At 36.2% G+C, this 21,056-nt stretch overlaps 1 protein-coding gene across 1 annotated transcript; it reads right to left on the reverse strand.

Moving 5' to 3' along the window:
- Nucleotides 1–1,143: 1,143 nt before the first annotated feature.
- Nucleotides 1,144–20,591, reverse strand: LOC122841077 (FYVE and coiled-coil domain-containing protein 1-like). Its single transcript, XM_044134050.1, has 18 exons — nt 20,485–20,591; nt 19,898–19,987; nt 18,774–18,880; nt 18,245–18,370; nt 16,244–16,350; nt 15,141–15,284; nt 13,669–13,765; nt 11,149–13,548; nt 10,082–10,174; nt 9,635–9,753; nt 9,274–9,441; nt 8,974–9,114; nt 7,452–7,660; nt 7,198–7,333; nt 6,256–6,360; nt 4,741–4,951; nt 3,879–3,988; nt 1,144–3,423 (listed from the first exon to the last, which is right to left on the reverse strand). Exons 2-18 carry the CDS (start codon nt 19,956–19,958, stop codon nt 3,363–3,365), a joined length of 4,395 nt encoding a protein of 1,464 aa, XP_043989985.1. The 5' UTR covers nt 19,959–19,987; nt 20,485–20,591; the 3' UTR covers nt 1,144–3,362.
- Nucleotides 20,592–21,056: the final 465 nt, after the last annotated feature.

A 21,056-nucleotide genomic window follows, 5' to 3' on the forward strand; every position in this document is an offset into this window, starting at 1 on the left:
ACAAAACATTAACTGTGCCACACAGAGCTTAGGTTAAGGATTTCAAACTTGATTAAGTAAGAACAGTCACAGCTTCTTATGCAACCGAATATATTTTGACATAGACCTTTGTGAAGAAATAAAGCACATTTCATAAAACATCAAGTCCTGTTAGATCTAAGAAGTATGTGAATCATTTATAATCCACTCTTTGTTTACACATTGTTTGCTAAAATGAAGACTGTAGTTCTAGTGGCATACTTGATTACATAACAGTACTCTGAGATCAATGACTGCCCCAAGTGCTCTCATGATTACTAGCTGAATTATTTTAAAAATGGGTTTGATTGAGCTTTTATTGGAAGCGTCAACAATGCTGTGGTGAGTGAATCTGCGTGAGTGCAAATGGAGAGTCTGCATTGTGTAGCATGATAAAGTCTGAGATAGCTCAGACTTTTGCTTACAAATTCCTGTTTGGCAGCAAAACAAGATTTAAAATTTATGAATAAAGCATGTCACTCATTTTTTATCTGATTATTGCTAAACTTAAAGTTCTAGGTGCAGGTTACTGGTTGTTGCATTTTTTATGAATAATCTGGAGCATTGTTCCACAAGAAAATCCATGGATAGGTGAGTTTCCAAATACTTATCCGCAAGTAGGTGGAGGTCATCCATATTCAATTTATGGCATCTCAAAGTATGTTTCATACAAAAAAACATGAATTTGGACATTCATATTAAAAATATGAATGTCCAAAGTTCTGGCATAAGAAGAAATGTTTAAGCCAAATGGTAAAACAAAAAGGTTTCATAGTTAAATTGGTCTAAATAACTTTAAGCCAAACTAACTGTAAATAGCATGCAAGCTAAATTGAACTACAAGACAAAAATGTAAAGAAAATCCCAATTGTCTGTCATCTATTTCTGTGCCTCACATACAATTTTAATAATATAAAATAGCTAACAATGCTTACAAAATACAAATATTTACAACAGTAAGCAGAACAAAGTATTACAAACCCTGCATAAAGTTTTCAAGTGCAAAAGTTGCTAGTGAGCACATTCAAATTTAAAAGCATTATTTACTGATCGTTTTGGCTCTTTTCTTTGAAAACAGTTACAACACAATAGGATCACAGACAAAAAATGACGAGCAGATACAAATTTTCACACAGATCCTATTTATTAAACAAAACCGTTCAACATTTTAGTTTTAAACGTGTTTCATGTAAATTGTATTTTAATAAAACATCTGAACATTTGCAAGTAAAATCCGAAATTTAAAGCTCCCACGTCAAATATCCAGTAGAAGACAATGCAAACACATTCACAGATAAAACGAGAAGAAAAAACACATTTATCTACTGGCACAATGACTCAAGGGATGCAGGCCATTCAGTCGTTTTAAAAGTGCATTACACAGCAGTCCTTCTGTAACTTCTTCACATAGAAGATCCCATTTAGCATGAGTAAAATATAAAATGAATATTTGGCAACATACATTTGTCAGTTAAAACATAATATTTGCATAATTGTTTAAACATTCACTTTTTTTCCCCACAACATTAAATGGGTTTCAGTCTGTGGGATGAACTTTTTAAATGTTCTGCTATTGAACAGTTATTAATCTAAAGATTAAATATCTATCTGAAAGTTCTACCCAGGGCAAAATAAAACATAAAATTAACATAAATCCCAACTTGCGTTAAACTATTTTCATTTCAAACATGGTTGGTTAGTATATGGTCACACATAATAAGTAATTTTAAGATAAAATCATTCAAAATCAAAGAAAACCATTTATGTAAATTTAAGAAAAATGCAATAATTGCTTTTTTAAAGCATATATTCTTCCATCGTTCAAGTATCTCTTGAGAAATAAAACAAACAAAACAGGTAGATTAAATTTGTTTGTATGTTTCAGAGATCATTAAAGACCCAAAGCTTAACTCAAAGAGTCATTTAAAGAGACTAATAAAGTAAACGTTAATTAGGCTTTAACAGATAGCCACTAATAAAAATTTGGGTAACAAACGTGACCTTCCTTTTTCAGTCAACTTTACATGTAGTTTTCATGTAAAGTTACATAAAAACTTTAGTAGTTTTCATGTAAACTACTACTTCTAGTAGTTTACACTATTAGAAGTAGTTTACACGAAAGCATTTAACTACTTTTCATCTTATAATAAAAAGATGTTATAAGATCTGCTACATATTTCTACTGTTTGTTTGGTAACAATGTTCACTGGGTTTTAAACAGGTTTTTAACCATTTAGGACATTTTAAGGCAGCTAGTTAAATTTTATTTAAACCTTAGTTTACCTATACAATAGGTTTTATCAAACTTATTGAAAACCCGATGAAAGTAAATGTAACGTTATCCACTTAAGTTTGTATTATTTTAGCCCTGGCCTGTGGCTCAAGTCCCTTTTAGCTCCATTCAATATAGAATATACTGCAAAGTTTAGAAAATGCTAGTTTTGAAACATTTTAGGTGACAACTGAATAATAAGAAGCCAAACCCTTTTTTAAACAGATATTTTTTTATGATAAGAGAGCAGGATTATTACCAAGAGCATTTCCTCCACTAAAGAAAACTGTAAGTCACTTTTAGGAGAACAAAGGCTATTTCACAAATGTAAAAATGAAGTGTAAAAATGCCACATTTGCCCAGCCAAAATTACAACAAAAGAATGCTGGTTTTTTTTTATTCTTGAATAATAATAATAAAAAAACAATAAACCTTGATGAAAACAATAAACCTTGATGTTTTGAACATTAGAGTTTATTTTAGGATTTAAGACCCTGTTGAAACCCTGATGAAAATTTGACAGTAACAGACTGATTTACTCCTGTTTTTTTACTTTAATTTTTTTCCTAAACACATAAAACATAACTGTTACAACACTACAAGTACTGTGGCAGAATTGTAGCCTATAAAACCCATTTATCCAAGTGTAGAGAACATACTTAATTTACCACCGAACTTCTTCTACAATACGAGTGAAATCAAAACCAACTTAACCTCATAATAAACCAAACTACAGTTTTACTTCTGCAAAGCTGCCTATGAAAATCCTCATTGCTACATTTAATCTAGGTTTGTCAACACACTATTAATATCAGTAACATTCTGCAGAGCAGAACAGTTCTTGTGAGTTGTTTGCAGCTTTTGTTCTTTGATAAGACCTCATCTGACGTTCAACGCCTCGTGTGCAAAACTGAGAGACACTTTTTAAATGCCACAACCTTTCACTGAGGCTGCTCCGCAGCTGAAGAGTCAGACCGTTTTACCTTGAAACAATCCGCGTGAACGTAAACATCTTGACACAGAAAGTCACATCGGCATCCGTTCTCCTTTGTCCCAATCAGAGAAGGCCAGATTAATCGCAGACAACGGGTTTGGAAAGACTCAGCTGATACAGCACTTTCTTCGAAATGAACCTAATTAGCAAAAGGGATGTTTAGAGTGGGGGATGAACAGGAGGGGGTGGATAAAATGGCTACTGGGAAATTCACTTCTTCATTATTTTGCACCCCAATTTATTTACTGATGTAATTCCATTTAATCCTTTCCTACGTTTTCTATTCATTCTGATTATCTTTGACATTAAAATTTGTTTCAAGATTTGAAACATTAAACTGAGTCAAAAAAAAAACAAAAAAAACAGTGGAAACCTAACACATTCTTACATCTTTGTGCTAAACACTTGAAATACAAAACATCCATTAGATGAGAAGACAAAACTGACTAGGAGGTGACACACAGTCACTGCGAAATCTCAAACTACACTATTTTGTATTTACTAAAAGGTCAGGAACCAAGTGCACAAGATTTTAAAGCACAACACAGTGAAGAGGTGAACTGACCAGCACCCGAATAAGTTACTAAGACTGACCTGGAGAAAGAGTTGTCAAAGATGAGCGTGTATTCTCCTGGGTTCCTGACTTTGAGCTCCCCCTGTATCGTCTCTTTGTGGGAATTACAGCGAGTCAGAGGAATTAAAACCTATCAAAAAGACACTGAGAAGTTAATTCACACAGAAGTTCACATATTGTTGGTTTTTTAAAGACTCAATAGAAGAAGAAACTTAAGGGCAACATATAATAGTGTTTAAAATACTAATGAGTTTTGGCAACCCTGCCTTTCCAGATAATTTTGTAGTGGTGTTTGATCCGTATTGATTCCAGACAAGTAGCTGTATGAGTAAATGTAAAGCATTACAATGGAAGAAATACCTGCTTACCAATTCATTGCAAATACAAACCTAATTTACTCTTACTTAAAGGCAGGCATTTTGTAATGGAGCTAAGGACCAGAGTTGTTGTCATTATATAGACGATCATTTTCCTGAGGGACTTGGAAAACTTTATGCCTGTTGTAGTCTTTCCATCTCACAGCTGACATTTTGCTTTGTTTAAATCTGTAACAACTGGTGCCCTTTACCATCTGTTGTCACTGTAAACTGCTTTGCATGTTTCTCTAATAGCAAACAGTTGCTGCAGCTAGCCTGAAGCAGAATAATCATTTAGAGCCATATTTTGTTCTCATTTTGAACTGCTGACAGAAACACTTTTCAGCAACATGTCTTATATGCCGTGATTACAGTGTGTCTGTACCACAAGTGTGCTGAGAGAAAAACAATACCGTAAAAGTTATGTCTGAAAAGCTAAAACAATTTCTGAACATCACAGAAATATTTTAAAATTACACTTGCACTTTCATGCAATGTGTATTTTAGAACAATCAGTCAGTATTACCTTGGCCTGCTCCAGCGGAGTCTCTGCGGTCTCCCTATAAACCACACTGAAAGAGATGCTCTTTGGTTCCGAGGTGAAGGTCCAGGACACGGTGGGTCCAGCAGAAGTCATAGTAACGGGGATGATGCTGTAACAGCTCGACTTGATGAAGAGCTCCCGAGAGCTTTCCCCAAATCCTGAGATGTCGTCCACAGTTAGGCGGACAGAGAGCCTACAGACATACACACACAACCAGTTCCCAAAGATAAAGCATAGCAAACACACCAAACCACATTTTGGATTGATTTTTTTGAAAATAAACTTATGAAGAAAAAAAATCCTGCACTCATTGCTGCCACAAAAATATGATAACCACTAATTGGCAGAATAACCTTTCACTGCAATTAGAGCTGCAAGTCCCCACCAGGGTTTCACACCTAGAGACTAAATTGTTTACCCTTTTTATTTTCAAAATACCTCAAGCTATGCCAAAATGCATGGAGTTTGTGAACATCAATTTTAAGTCATAATAATTAGACTTCTCCAATTCTCCACAAAAATACACTCAACTTGCCTGCTGTGTTCATTTGTTTTCAGAATTTTTATGGAAAACATGTCATTTTTTCCAGTACACAATCCTAAACTACTTTGTGTGCAAGACATTAATCTCAATAAAATATATTGACGTTTAAAGTTATTTAAATTGTGAAAAAATATGAAAGTAAGGACCTTAGTGATAAAGTGGTTTTCTTACAGCCTAAAGGTCAGTGGCTTTCAGTTCCTACATGAACTTGGAGTCAGAACCTGAGTACAATCTATCGGCACAATAAAGTTGTTGTAGTGCATTTCTATTGGACAGCAAAGTTAATGTGGGAAATATCGCAGTTGCAGGGCATGTTTTTGATGCAAAATTTGGTAGAATGTCAAAGTTTTGGATGCCATAAAAATCTTAACACTGTTGGGAAGATTTTCCCTGCCTTCAATGCCCACAACAAAAAAATAAAATGGTGGGAAACGTGAGATAAGAGAAAAGAAGAGGAAACACTCAGGAACACAAATTGCTTTAAAAATCATTCCCAAGTATATTGCATTACCTACAAAGCTTTAGTTTTCAAAGATGTTGCAACCAATTTCATTCAAGGAGATTGGCTGCAAAGGTCACAAACCAAAAAAGGCAGCCCAAGTCAAATAATGTTTCTCAGGAGTAAAAATAAAAATAAATATTAAGTGTCAGTAGAAGGATTTAGCACATGGATCAACAGCTTCTGGATATGGTAGAAAGTCCTGACTCCAAGATTTTAGTTTTTTTTGTATTTACCACAAACTAAACCTGCTGGAACCCAAACAAATATTCTTTCCTATGTCCATGGAACACAGTGTAGGTTTTCACTTCCCGCTTCAGAGGTTATTTTCATTTAAAGAAAACATTTCTGCCTCTTCCCTTTCAAGAGAAAAGCTAACACCTTGTGGCACGGTAAATATATTTTACTTCACTCTTGGTTTTCCTGGGTAACTTTCACTTCAAGCGAAACTTACGTTAGTTCCCCAGACTTCAGCAGGCAGATCTCTGCATCCTGTACGGCGGTGCTGACGTCCTCGGCATCCTCTGATGGAAAGTCTCCTGTGTTGCCACTGTTGTTTCTGAACCACATTGAAAAAAATACACACACACACACTTTATGAACATTTCTGTAGTGTAGAACTATTTCAAATAAATTAATACAAACAAGATGACACATTAAGGTTCATCTATCAGTCACGGAGGTTCGGTTTAGCTTTTTAACTAGGTATTTGCTGGTAACCAGTGTGAAGTTATCAAAAGTTTATGATTTCAAAACTTTTTCAATAATATTATTCCTATGACCTAAAGTTCTTTTTAATTAAATGCCAGAGAACGTACTAGGGCATATAGAAAGTTTTAACAAACTATATAAATATAATTACAATTTTATTGAATTGTTTTCAGGGCAGACTTGTATCAAATTTCCATGCATCTTTCCTGGTTTAATAAATTCAAAATAATATCTATATATTTCAGAATGGACAAGATGCAGTTCTTTATGTCCAGATCTATTGAAAGCAGGCATTACATTTCACAGTACTGTAGAAAAACAGTACGTCATCTAATGGATCAGGAAGCATGGGTCAACAAGAGCAGCAGCGTTGCCAATGCAACATCAAAAAACCACCATCTATTCTCGAGATAAAATTGGATGAAGGTTGACAAATTAAACATTCAAGATGTTCAAGCAGAGAATATCTTAAATATATAACCCAGTTAATGTTCTTTGCTTTCATCTGTGTCTTTTGCAACACAACTTAATCTAAATTTTATCTCAAATAGTTTAATTGAAGGAGAGTGAGGCCCCAGGTACCATACACATGTAAATGTAAAATGTATTTTTCTTTACATATTAAATATTCACTAGTATTCATAATTTCTTTTGTCTGTGTGCTTGTTACATCTAGGATAGTTACAGTTGTGCTGCCTCCTGCTGGCCGTGTCCAGGAGAGCAGGCAGTGGTAAAAGAGTCATTGTCATAAACTCCGCTGACTTCCTCTTCTGTGATGATGTCAAAAACACCGTCATCTGGCTTTTCACCTTCATCTCCTCCTAAAAACATAATCATCATGTTTTTACTATTACACTGTTCATAAATTGTGCATATTATCAAAATGTAAACCTACAGCAACAACCTTAGACAGTGTGACTGTGTGAAATCATGTTTCACCTGCAACGCCAGCCATAGATCGGCCAGTCTGCAGCAAGCGGCTGAACGGAGACCCCGGTGCGTTGTGAGTGACCTCCACCTGTGGGTGGCGCTCAACCACTGCACTGTGCTGGTTGTAACAGTCAGCACAGCAGCGCTCTCTGTTGCCGCCCTGCTGGGTGCTCACTGCGTTGCTGCAGCAATAGTAGCAGAAGGGACGCCCACACAGCCTGGAAATACAAATATAAAGATGGTGTGAAGCAGTATGGGCGACAGCCGTGGTTGGTTTAAAATGTAAAATAAAATGTAAGAAAAATATGGTTGCATTTTACTATAAAGGCAGTAGTACATGAAAAACTGAACATTATTTGGAATAGTTACCTTCAAAAATTAAACACAAGCAGTTTTTATCACAGGGTTACGCTATTTATGCATTAAAAGTCAAGTTTATGAAAGACTCAATTTTCAAAATTGCATGTTTCCTTTTTCTTTATAACAACAGAAAAAATATGTTTGTTTTTTTTCAGTCACAATAGTCTCTGACTTATAAGCATAGCCGAACAATCAGACTGATATCTCAAATTAATCAGTAAAGTTTGTTGTTTTTCTTAAATAATGTCAGATTCTTGTGATCATTTGCAGAAATAGGACATAACACAACACGTCATTAGAACTGACCAGCATGTTGCGATACAACATGTTATGAGACAGATTAAGTTTATAAGAGAAGTGAAATACAGAAATAAAAACAGCAGCGGATTTCTGCAGAGCTCGTTTGACATCGGTTCAGGTTTAAGTTATCATAACTTGGTTTTTGCGGCAAGAGGTGAAAATTAGAGTGAAGTTCTCTTCCAGAACAAACTGAAGTGTTGCAAACAGTGAAAATTGTGGATTGCTTGATGGAAACAAACACAATTAAATATTCATCTCTTGTGATGTGAAAAGCACAATGCTTTGTAGAAGTATTCATACACCTCTAGGCCCTTTCCCTCTTGTTCTCAGGTTACGGTTTAACAATTGCCATGTGAAAGAAAATAAAAATAAAAAATAAAAATCAATTCAAAATTGTGAAGTGGAAAAATAGTAACCCAACTTGAAATCTTGAAAAGTGTGATATGCATGAACATCTGTGACCAACATTTTTCAAGCCATAGTTTCTCAACTGGATTTAGATCTGAATAAGATCCCAAATCTTTGGATTATACAAAAATATTCTGATGTATAGCCATGTAACTCCATGGATAGTTTCATGTAGTCGTTGTCCAGAGAAAGTGAACAACAACCCCAGACGTAAGTCAGCCTCTTTTAATGAATTTTCTTTCAATTTTGACCTGCATCTATCTTCTATTATCACCACATACTATATTATGTGTTCTATCACAAAAAATCCCACTGAAAAATACTGAAATGTGTGCTTGTAGCATGACAAAATGTTAATACAGCTCATTGAGTTATGAATACTTTTGCATAGCATTATAGGATGGTGACTTTAATTGTCAAAAGTGATGATAGTTGGTGTTTAGTTCTCAGATGTACATCTGACCTGCAGTTGTATTTGCGCAGCCACCAGCTGAACTGAGTGTGACAACCCAAACAGTAGTTGACATCCCTTTCATTCTCCTCATCACGGAGCTTCTGCTCAAACTCCAGGGCATCAGACTTCTGCCACAGTGCATCTTTTTCTCTAAACAAAATAAAACATAACACACTGCATTTATAACAGCCCTTCAAGTTATTTACATGTTACATGGATGCAAATGAAAATGAACGGAAGACAAACAACAGTAAATCAAGAAAATGTCACTGAACATGAGGAAAGATTAGACTAAATGATTTCCTATACCTGATAAGCTCCACAAGTCTTTCCTCTAAATTGATTTTGGTACGATAAAGATCATCGAGTTCAGCGGTGGTCTTTAAATCAAAGCTCTGTTTGTCCTGTTTGACCCGCCGTAGATTTTCAGCCATCTCCTGACAGGCCCGCTGAGCTGCAGCCAGGCTCTCCTCAGACCTGCAACCAGCACGCATGCAAGGCGAACCTCAGCTCAAACAGTTTTCACTTAAATGTAATATTTAGCTTAAATTAAAAAAGAAAAAAAAAATCATACAAAAGCTCTGGATTAAAAATTTACATAATTAGAAAAGTTTAATTAAAAGAGCTTCGAAGTGGCTTAGAATGTGTGTTGGGGAATACAACATCGCACCTTGATAAATTTTCTTTCAGATGGATTATCTCATCTTCTTTCTGCAGGATGAGATTGTCTGATTTGGCCATCTGGATGTTTTTCTCCCCGATCTGTTGGCAACATCTTTGATTCTCCGCCTGCGTCCAGAACGGCAAGATGAAGCATAAAGTCTGTGTTTTATGAGTAACGCTTGTAGCCGTGACATCATGATTACTACAACTGCCAATTTACACGAAGCAACTGGAATTTACTGCGAGTAATTTTGTTACGGTATTATTTTCTAAAGCTTGTGGCGTAAACAGGTAGTAAATTTCATTTCCTCATATAAACATTAGTTTTGCATGGTAGTGTCTCTGTTGTTTCTTGAGGTGTGAACCATTCAGAAATCTTTTCTTGGTTTTATGAAACGCATAATAATTCAACAGATTTCTGCAAAATAAGAGTCAACCTTAAAGCACAACTGACCTCCAGCTGCTTGAGTTTGTTCTCCAGTCGGACTGTTTTCTCCTCTCTGTTAACTAGTTGTAGCTTCACATCTTCCAACTCATCATTCACCCTCTGGAGGAGAATAAAATTGGTGAAAAAATGTGTTCAAAATTACAAAATGTTAAACATCAATTTTCTTAAGAGAGTTGAAAGTATAACTAATAAAGAAGAATTTCCATTTAGTAAAGCAGTACAGACAAAATGTATGTAGATTTTAATTTGAATATTAATTCCAAACAGGTGAAAAAAATAAATTACTAAATACATACACTAAAAAAACCTATGCAGCACTTTTCAGAACCACCTTTTGCCGGAATTTTTTGCCCATTCTTTTTTGCTCAATAGCTTTGACTCGTTCAGACTGGATGGCTAGAGTCTCTGATATTTTCAGTTTTCAAGTGCTACAGTATTATAGTGAAAGGATGAATACAAATGCAAACAACATTAGACTTCAGTTTTGAAACATGTTTCCTTTTCCTTCCATCTCTCAGTTGTTTACTGGTTTGCATGCATTCTAGCAGACAGCACACTAAAATATATTGGTTGTAGACAAAACGTGACACGTTACATCTACGTCTAATCTGCCAGGTAGAGTTTGTTTGCGTATTTTTTTAATATTCAGTCGGTAGAATTATTGAACAGTTAAAACCGCCTTTGTTTTTTTTAGAAACACTGCAAACAGATTTAGGAAGAAAAGTTAATGTTTCGCAGATGGCAACGGAACATTCTTAGTCCAACAAGAACATCACTGGATAAATAATCTAATAGGACTTGTCAGACAGAGTCTTGCAGGGATTTAGATGCTGCAAAATATGTTGAAGATATGAAACTATCCAATAACCTCAAACTACTTTTTAGAGAAGTATTTTAAATACTTCCTTGCTTCTTGCGCATTTCAACTTCCACAGTGATTCAATTGGATATTCTACTCAGCACCAATTATGGACCTTCAAAATGTATTTCTGGTTTATCTATGGATGAAATTATACTCAAACACAGAAGAAACAAGAGAAAGTCCCTAATGCATGTCACTAATAGTGTCTGACCTGGATCTGGTTTTCATGGCCCGTGATTTGACTGCTGAGCTGGAGCCGTAGGGCCTGAATCTCTTCCTGACTCGTCTTCTGTCCAGTCTCTGCCTCCTGCTGGGCTTCGCTCAGCTCCGTCTGGAGTTTCTGCCTGAGCAACAACAGATCCTCTTTGTCACGGAGTTGAGAGCAGAGCTCTTGGTTCTCCTGACGCAGTTGCTCCATGCAGGCGTTGAGCCTCTCCGCATCTTGAGCCGCTGCCTCCTCCAGGTCCTGTAGTCGTGACGACAGGCCTTCCCAGCGCAGTCGAGCCTCCTCGTTTTGAGCAGTCAGCATGCAGACGTGCACGCCAAGTTCTGCCATTTCTGTGTTAGCTCTGTGAAGGGCCTCCTGTGAGTCACTGTTTTCCAGACGCAACGCTTCACAGCGCAGCTTCAGTCTGTCCAGCTCCTCTCTAGAGGCCGTTACTTCCGCAGCCAGCCCCACACGGGCCTGTGCCTCCACATCACGCTCCCGCATGAGAGCCTCTTCACGCTCTCGAGATCTCAGAATCTCATCCACATGCCGCCGGTTCAGCTCCTCCACCTGCGCCTTCAGCTGATCTGATAAAATGCGTAGATCCTCTCTGGAGGCCGCCGTCACCTCTTGCTGAGCCTGAGCCTTCAACTTGTCCTCGTTTGCCGCCAGCAGCTGCGCCCTGAGCTCCACCACCTCTTCTTGGAGCCTGGTCACCTCCTTTTGGTTGAGCTCCAACTGGGCCTCAGCGATGACCAGCCTGACTGGGGCCTCTTTGGTGTCCAACGAGGAAGCTTGATGCTCATCTTGAAGCTTTTGTTCTTTTTCATTGTATTCCGCTGCTCCTTTTTCATGGTGCAAGGTCCCTCTCTCCAGCTCGCCTACTCGAGCCTGGAGGAGGGAACAGCTCACAGTCTGGGCTCTCAGGTTGGCCTCGGCTTCATGGAGTTTTTCAAGCAACTCCGCTTGGCCTCTTTGGGACCCAGTAAGGTCCTTTGCCACCATGTCAGCTTTTGCATTGACAAAGTCCAGCTTCTGTTGAGTTGTGGTTAATTGCCTCTTCATTGAGGAATAAGAATTTAAAAGCTCTACATTTTCCTGCTGTAACTTTTTCATTTGAGCATCTAACTCATCATTCTGGAGTAACATCTTTTGAAGAGTCTCTTCAAGTTGCAGGTTTTCATCTAAAAGCTTCTTCTCCCTGTCTTCCACAGTCATCGTTGCAGCTTCTACTCTAGCCTTCAACTGCTTCTCAGAGGCTTTTAAAGCAGCCAGCTGGTCCAGCAGGGCAGCCCTGGTTGCAGTCAACTCTGAAACATTTGCCTCAGTCCTCCTTACTGTCTGGAGAAGCTCTCTGTTTATTTCCATTAGATGATTGCATTGGTTTTTGTGGTCCACATGATTTTCAGTATCACTACAGACAGAATTACTATCATCAGTTTGGAGGCACAAAGACTCTGCATCAGCATTTAGCTTCTCTAACTGTTCCTCCAAATGTTTTATTCTTTCTGAGTGAGCAGCTAGATCTTTTTCTCTAGTTTTTAGAGTTTTCCTTAACTCCAACATCTGACCCTCCAGTTCCTCATAGCTCATACCACATCTTTGTTCTACCTCTTCTTGCAACCTTTTTCGCAGTTCCTCTGCCTGGCGCTCCCGGCTCTCCAGAGAGGCTTGCACATCCTGCAGCTGCGCTCTTAAGTTTCCAGTCTCTTTCTCTTTCAAAGTTAGCGCCCCCTGAATTCGACCAACTGCACTCTGTAGTTCTTCCAGCCGAGCAAGAGCCTCCTCTCGTTCAACATGTGCTCTGGCTTTGACTTCATCAAGCTTCTCCTCGGTATTCCTCAACTTTTCTTCCCTGAGTTTCAGATCCTGAGACAAAAGTTCAGAGTGTCTGGCTGTTTCCTCTGTCTCCTTTTTTGCCTCTAACCTCTCCTCCTCTGCAGTCTTTAGTCTTTCTAAGAGTTCTTGGATTTTCCAGGTTGTGTCACAGTAGCTGTCTGTTTGTTGTCCCCTTTCATTAAGAGACTCGTCCAATTTAGAAAGGAGCTCCATGTTTTTGCTCTCGGGTGCTTTGAGTCTCTCTTGTAAATCCTTCTGACTCTGGTCCTGATTCAGATTGTCTTCATTACCGGTTTCTGAGTTACACCTGGCAAGGACCGATGCTGAATTGCCAGACGTCTGAGCCTTTAACTGACCTTGAAGGTCTTTGACGACACCTTTCAGCTCAGCAGCCTCCTTGCTCAACTCCTGCACATGTACCAGAAGCTGCTGCTGTCTGAGCTCAGATTGGTCAAGTTCAATGCGCAGATTTTCAGCAATGTTGCAGGAAGAATGTTCTCCCAAATCTCCAAGTTCTCCAAGTAGACTGTGACTTATGTCTGGGACCTGAAGGCACTCATGCACCTACTCAGTACATTGAAATGGAGAAAAAAAATCTCTTGTTAAATGCTGTAAAAAAAAGGGTCATATTTGACTAGATATTTGATTCCAGTTTGTTTTTTAATTTGAAACTAAATTAAATACCTGGGAATGTGAATTACTGCCGACCAGACTGCTGATGCTGGAACAGCGACTTGGAGGCTTCCACAAGAGACTTTGTGAAGCACCTCCTAAGGTTCTCCTTCACATAAGAGGAAAAAAACACTGAAGATTACTTTTAGAAAGATAAGCAAAATCTAACACTTTGTCTTAAATACACTTCTAAATAAATCACCAGCCAAGTGACCTTTAATACATATTTCAAATACAAAGTACTCCATGTCCTAAATTGGAATTTTTTAGTGACCAAAAAAGTGTACAGTATTTCAACTGCAAAGATAGGTAATTTGTATGTGTCCACTAACTTGTAGAAAACTGACGAGTTATTTCAGAGAAAAGAATATTGTATTAATGTCATTTTTTCGTACCATCACAGTGGAAATGAGCCTACTGTTTCTGTTTTCTACACAAGTGCAATGCAAAGCAATGGATGCAGTGATCAAAAGAATTTCACCTCTGGATTCTAGAGCATCATATTTCTTGAATTGTTAATCCAATTAAATAGGTGATGATGGAACATTATTTTCATTTGGCAGTGTAAGTGTAAAGCAGATATAAAACAAAAATAACTGGTGTATTAGGTTAACCTAAGTCATCACACTGATTCAGTTTCTTGCAGAAGAAATTAAATGGAATTTGAACAGCTGCTTGTTTTCAAAATTAGCATGGGGTGGAAGCCAATAGGAAAACTTCCTTAACTGCACTACAATTACACAATTTCGGTTTAACCACCAAATCACAAATACCATCAAGAGCTGTTCAAGTTGTATACAAGAAACAACAATCAGAACCGAAAACTTGTTGTCAACCGCTTATGAAAATGTAAAAGCAGAAATTACCTAGCAAATGCGGACAGATTTTTTTTCTGTATAATAGCCATTAGAAGAAACATATACAAAGAAAATGTTTGTGAATCTTTTGAATCTGGTGAATCCATCTCACAGGTTTTAGCTTTGTTTGCCCTTAACTATATCTTAGCATTAACAACATTGTAAAGCAAAATATAACCATTTTAAAAGCTTATCAATGACTACTAAATTTTTGTAGATTTTTGTAGATTGTAGACAACTTTTGTTGAAATAGTTCAACAAAAGGTGCAAACAAGAGAAACAAAGATCAGAGCTTAAGTACAATGTGAGCACTCAGACAACATGAGACACGTGGATTTGGAAAATTTTGTTGTACTGTAAAATACTGGTGAAATAGTCTGTAATTCACCAAGAGTTTTCATTTGTTCCAATAAAGTAAAATGCAATTTTCCAATACTTCCAGGTCTTGCACAGTTAACTGTAATGATTCTTTTTAAATATCTTAAACTAACAATATAGAAGTATTTATAAACTCAAGGTCAGCAAACATATTTTGCTTTTCCTTCATGAAGCTTTTACTACTAGTTTCTAGCAATAAAAGCTTCACCAAACAAATGTAATGTATGTAAATGCAGATTTAAGCAATACCTTGCAAAGGAAGGCCAATCTGCATCAAGGTCGTAACCCCTGGCAGCCACGTCAAATTGGATCTGGTTCAGCTCATAAAGGTCGTTGATTATTTCAGCTGTGATGTAGGACTTGAGGAAGGGACTCCGGGCATAATACCAGTCACTGCATTACCAGGACATGTACGAAGATAAGTGAAGTAATATGTAGGTGCACACAATTACTTTCTAGTACCAAAATGATGTTATCATTCCTAGCAAAGCAACATGCTTTATGCTACTCAGCTAGAAAAACAAACAAAGCAAATTGAATGAAAGTGACCTGTCACTGGGACACATGAAAACAGGGCTTGTATGACAGGCAAACATCAAAAACATAGAGATATGAAAAATATCCTCATTCAAATGATGGTGGCAAAAAAAAGCAAAGTAAAAATAGAAATTTTAGAAATACTTTCTTTACACATGTGGTTTTCAATCTGTTCTAAGGATCACACCAATGACACTTGTGGTTTTAGTGGCATCCTGAGGATATTATGGTGTAAAGATAAATTAAAGTTAAATAAATGTTATGTAGAGCTACTAGGCTCTTGTAGATAAAATGAGAAGCTGTTGAAGTACCTTGCTATTGTCAAAAACATTTAAAAGAGAAGTTCATTGCAGTAAAATTCTAGTTTCACTGCTTCAGGAAACAGGAACAAACATTGATGGCTGCATATGCTGTGTTTCATGTTTTGCCATTTTTCCTACAAAAGGAATTCTGAATTCCTTTTTTACTTAATAGGCATTTCTTTCAACTAAAATGCAAACACATAAGAAAGTCGCATAAAAAGGTGTAACAGTGCAACAAAAATCCTCCTCAAAAGATTACCACCCAGTTGATTAAAAGGTCAAATGTTAGTAAAACAACTTCAAGATTAAAGGAAGCCAGGAACTGAAAATGTATACCAGGAGTCTAAGGTTAAGGTTGTGTTGCCATAAAAAACAGAAACAAAACGTAAAATCGGGAATGGAAACTAAACAGTTCCTGAGAATGAACGTAGTGTGCCCTAATGCTTAATGGAGAAAAACAAAACAAAGTAACAACAGGCACACGGCGATAAACAGCAGTAAGACTTATCTGACCTTGTAACCTTCTGATTAATGAAACACTGCTGCAGAGTGTCTGCAAGACGCTGGTGGACAAGGGAATAGCGGATGAAGGCTCGTCCTTTTCCCAGTGATGTCTTCAACTGAGAAAATAAAAACATGCATTTTATTATGCAACCACAGATACACAACCAAGAAACACAGCAGACAGGACAGGGAAGAAGTTAAGGAGAAGTTTAAGACAGAACCTGAGCTATTTTGCATTGAACCTCGAAAATAAATTGCAGTTGCTGCCAGAGTTTAGACCAGGCCCAAAAGTTCAACCCAACTCTCAAGCAAGTACTTTAGGAAATCTGGATGCAATAAATGCATCTCTAAAACAATAGAAAGCATGTATCCTTTGCGTCTACATTACATTTATGCACTATTTTATATTTATGTATCAAATCCAAATGAAACACTAAAGTTGTGGTTGTAATCTGGCAGAATATTACATTCAAGAGCAACGAAAACTGTAACAAGGCACTGTACCTAGATTTTTTAACACTTTACATCCTTTTGGTTAATATCAATAAATGAGATTTTGTATTTGATGAAAATTTAAACAAAGGGAAAATAGCCCATAAAAAACTGTCACCAGATTAAAGACTTTACATTTTTTGCTGTATTTGAGATGCATCCAACATCTATAAAACATAGAATTCCAACCGGGAATTATTTGCTTTATTGTCTGAACTTTAACTGATCAACTCCAGAAATAGTTCCCTTGTAAATTTGCTCATAAAATAATTTATCTTTTAGTCATATAGTACACAGAAGTAAACATGCATTCTATGTTGAATAATAGACTCTAAAAACATTAGCAGATGGAAGGATTTTAAGTAAGACGACAGATACAACAATCTAGCAGACGGACACCAGCTGGAGTTCTTGGACTTGTTCAGAGTTCACAATCAAAAAGTGAAGCTGAAGTAAGAACACAAAAAGCCCACAAGAATTTATTAGTAATCACAGATCAAAGTATTTAGCTTCAGTGAAGAAAATAACACACTGACCCATGCAGACCTCTAATTAATATTTATGTGTTTTGATAATACACCAAACTGAATTTTTATGTGACAATTGCCCTAATATTATCTGATCAAAATGCATATGTTAAATTGTACTAAATAAACAATACATGCAATGTGGTAACAACTTTTAACATATTATGACTTGATGTTTCTCCTTGTGCCACAGATTGAATTAAACTGAATATTTTAGCAAGTAATGTGGACAAAACAAGCATTTTAGAAGGTTTAAATTGGAATGACGCATAACTTCTTTTAAGCATCAGCAGCAGTTTCAACAAATGGCAACAAGCATAAGGCAAAGTAAAAAACTCATGAAAGCAATTGCATCATAATCCTGACAATTAATATACATCAAAGTTCCAAACTGTTTATTAAAGAAAGGCAATAACGATATTGAGCTGAGTTATTAAAGCTGCAAACTCAACCTACCAGAAAAAAACATACACATTCCACAATATGTCTTTAGCCAAAGGATTAAGTAAATGATTAAGAGATTTTGTAGGTTGTTAATTCAGCAGCAGCACACCTCTAAGAAAAACATTTTTACCTTAGGTCGCCAAAACCTAAAGGCAAATGGCAAAAACAAATCTACACCTTAAATTTTTTAAACAAAATTTTTCTAAAAATAAATCAGTTTTTTTTGTCAAACAATGAATAATTTAAATACTGTAAAAAAAAAAAAAAAAAATCAAAAACCATAGTGTAATGCCAATCTTAAAGCTCACCACTGTGACTTCCAAGCACAAAATATGAGAAAGGAAGAAATTGCAGAAAAAAACCCTGGAAGATGTGAGTTGCAGCAATTAGCAGTATCTTCTAGTCCTCCTGGCTAACAGAGGATTACCTACATGATTAAACAGTCACTGTGTAACGGGACGAGCACATGTGATGCATCCCATGGCAGGACAGGGGCACATTGTGTGGATGTGCATGTACGTACGTGTGTGTTACATGGTAGGATTACCTCAGGGATGGATTTAACAAAACGGATGCCATCGTTAGCTCCTTTGATCTTAATCAGGCAGTCACAAAAGTAATCCCAGTAGTCTTTTCTTTGGCCAAGAAAGGTTGTCTTCTCTTTCTGGTCAAACTGAGTCACACAAACAGTAGCACGTTAAAATGTCCTCAGTGTGACATGGATTATCAAACAGGACACTTAAATTCTGTTTATATCAAGTCAATCCATGTATATCCTTTTTCCACTTCTATTCTTCAACATCATATACTGTAATTTTGTTGGCATTAAATAAACATATCACGTAATCATGAATACTGAAAAGTACAACCCAAATAATGTATATTATATCTCAGAATAATTAAAAGTCCTGAAAAACTCATCAGGGTCACTTTATAAAAATTACAACAATGTCTGGTTCTCTGGGTTTAGGAGTCTCCAGATTTTGTAGTTTTTTTTCTTTGTCTTTTAATTATTCATTTAATAGAGAAACTTGAAACAAATCAATATGTGCTATATTGTGGTAGAAACACCATACCTGCAAAAGGTATTCAAGCTTATAGAAGAACTTGTGCAGATTAGCACTGTCATCTGTTATAGGTTCATTACACTCCTTGTGTTCTTTAGTCAACTCCATCACGGCATCTGTGTTAAAACAGTAAGAGCATAATTACCATATATCAATAAAAATAAGTCTAGATTTCAAGATAAAAAAATCAGCCAATTCTATTTTTTTTTTATTTTCAGTATCACTACAGACAACCTGCTGCAGGTTTCTTTAATAAACACACAAGTAAATCCAAAAGAAAGCAAAATTTAAAATGATCTCCAATTATGCAGCAAAGCAATACGTTTCTAGCCTCTGTTTGACTTTATCAGCATAAAAAAGGGATTTAAGCTCATGTTGTTGTTGGTTTATCCAGGTGTGAATTAGAACAGGTGAAAAGTTTCAGTAATAATGAACTGAATAATCAAGCAGAAAAAAATATTTTTCTGTGTCTGAAATGCCCATTACTGATCTTTGACCAATTGATTGCTCCGTCTTCAACAAAAACCCTATTCTTCAAACTTTAAGCAATACATTACTTGATCCACATGCTATAAGCCAATACATTGTTCAACTGGGAAAACCTGCAACACAACAATCACTTAGATTTTACTTTGACAACGGCAATGGACTAAATTTGCTTTTGTAACCCATTAATAATAATACTAATCTGCCAGTACTACTGTTTTGTTCTAGTCTTCTTGTATAAATGTATACATTCATACATGTACATGTACGAATATATCAAGGAACATGAAACCATATTAGAGATGCTTACTCAACCTGATGTGTCATCTGAAGGAAACAAGCTCAATCCACAAAGATGCCATGCAAAAACCTACCAAAATTAAACACCACATAACAATGTCCTCTGGTGTCAATGTCACTGGTTAGAAACAGCTAATTGTAATATTATATTACAACTGGATAGAAACTTACTCAACTTAATATGAATTTGTCTATATGCTTGTATTTGATTAAAATGTTTTGAATATACATTTCTGGCAATGACTTTAATCTAGTTTTGTATTTTTCTGAGGGATGACGTATTTTGTTCAATTGAAATTATATAAAAACAGTCGTATTTGTAATATATGTGTGAATATATTAATTACCGTGTAAATCTCTGATTATCCTCTGCAGCTGTTTATCTCCAACCGATGAAGAGGAGGCCATTGTGAGGGGATAAGGCTGGCAGACAGGGACTTTATAAGGAATCACAAAAAACATATTCAGGCTACTTTATTGCGGCTCACAGTGCGAATTAATGTAATCATTTCCCACTCGAAATAATATCTGGATGTCATCTCTGACATTCAGTTTGTTCACTACAAATTAAACAACCATCATAGATTTATGTGGATTGGGATGCTGTAGCTGAGCAAAGTTAGCAAAGTCCTCTTGCTGTTGAGAGGCAGAGAAACAACGACGGCAGCTGACCGAATCTCACCATGTGTCGAACACGGATACACAATTCAACATGATTTGAAATCATTAATAATGCCTGATAACACTAATAAACAGGTTTGAAACGCAACATAAACATCGACTAGTCAGAGCTGTGTCTGAGCATGCACCTGCTCCAAGCTATCAACTTCCTGCTTTGATTTTATATACATTTCGCTAATTTGTGTCGTTAGTTTAACTAAAATGACTGAAAAGACGCCTTCTCAATAAAAATATAACAATATCAAATTCATACCCGATAAGTATAGCTGTCCGTAACGTCTAGTTTCTTGTTGATTCAGCCAAAACAAAACCTTGCTGGCTTTGGAGGCGGGCTCAAAAATGACTGACAGACTGATTGACCAATCAGCTCAATGCAATTGTAGTTTGGCTGAGAGGCATACATGACAGCAGAACATTATTTATTTATTTATTGAATCATTAGAATACACATAAAGTTGAAAAAGAGAAGCTATATGTGTCATTTGGCAAAAACACAGAATTAAATAAATGACTACGGAAGTCCGAATAATTGAAATATAACAACAACAACAACAACAACAACAATAATAATAATAATAATAATAATAATAATAATAATAATAATAATAATAATAATAATAATAATAATAATAATAATAATAATAATAATAATAATAGGTTTTTATAGGCTGATGAAAAGTAATATATAACCCTGTTTTTCATCAGTGCTCTATTAAAAATACTTATGTCCCAGTAAAATACACAGCAGTTCTGGAAACTACAAACTAACTACTGGAAATCTTATTTTTTCTATTCTAATATGATGATCATACAGGTTACAAAGAA

This window comes from Gambusia affinis, linkage group LG12 (genome assembly GCF_019740435.1).
Source record: "Gambusia affinis linkage group LG12, SWU_Gaff_1.0, whole genome shotgun sequence".
In the NCBI taxonomy this organism is placed as follows: Eukaryota; Metazoa; Chordata; class Actinopteri; order Cyprinodontiformes; family Poeciliidae; genus Gambusia; species Gambusia affinis.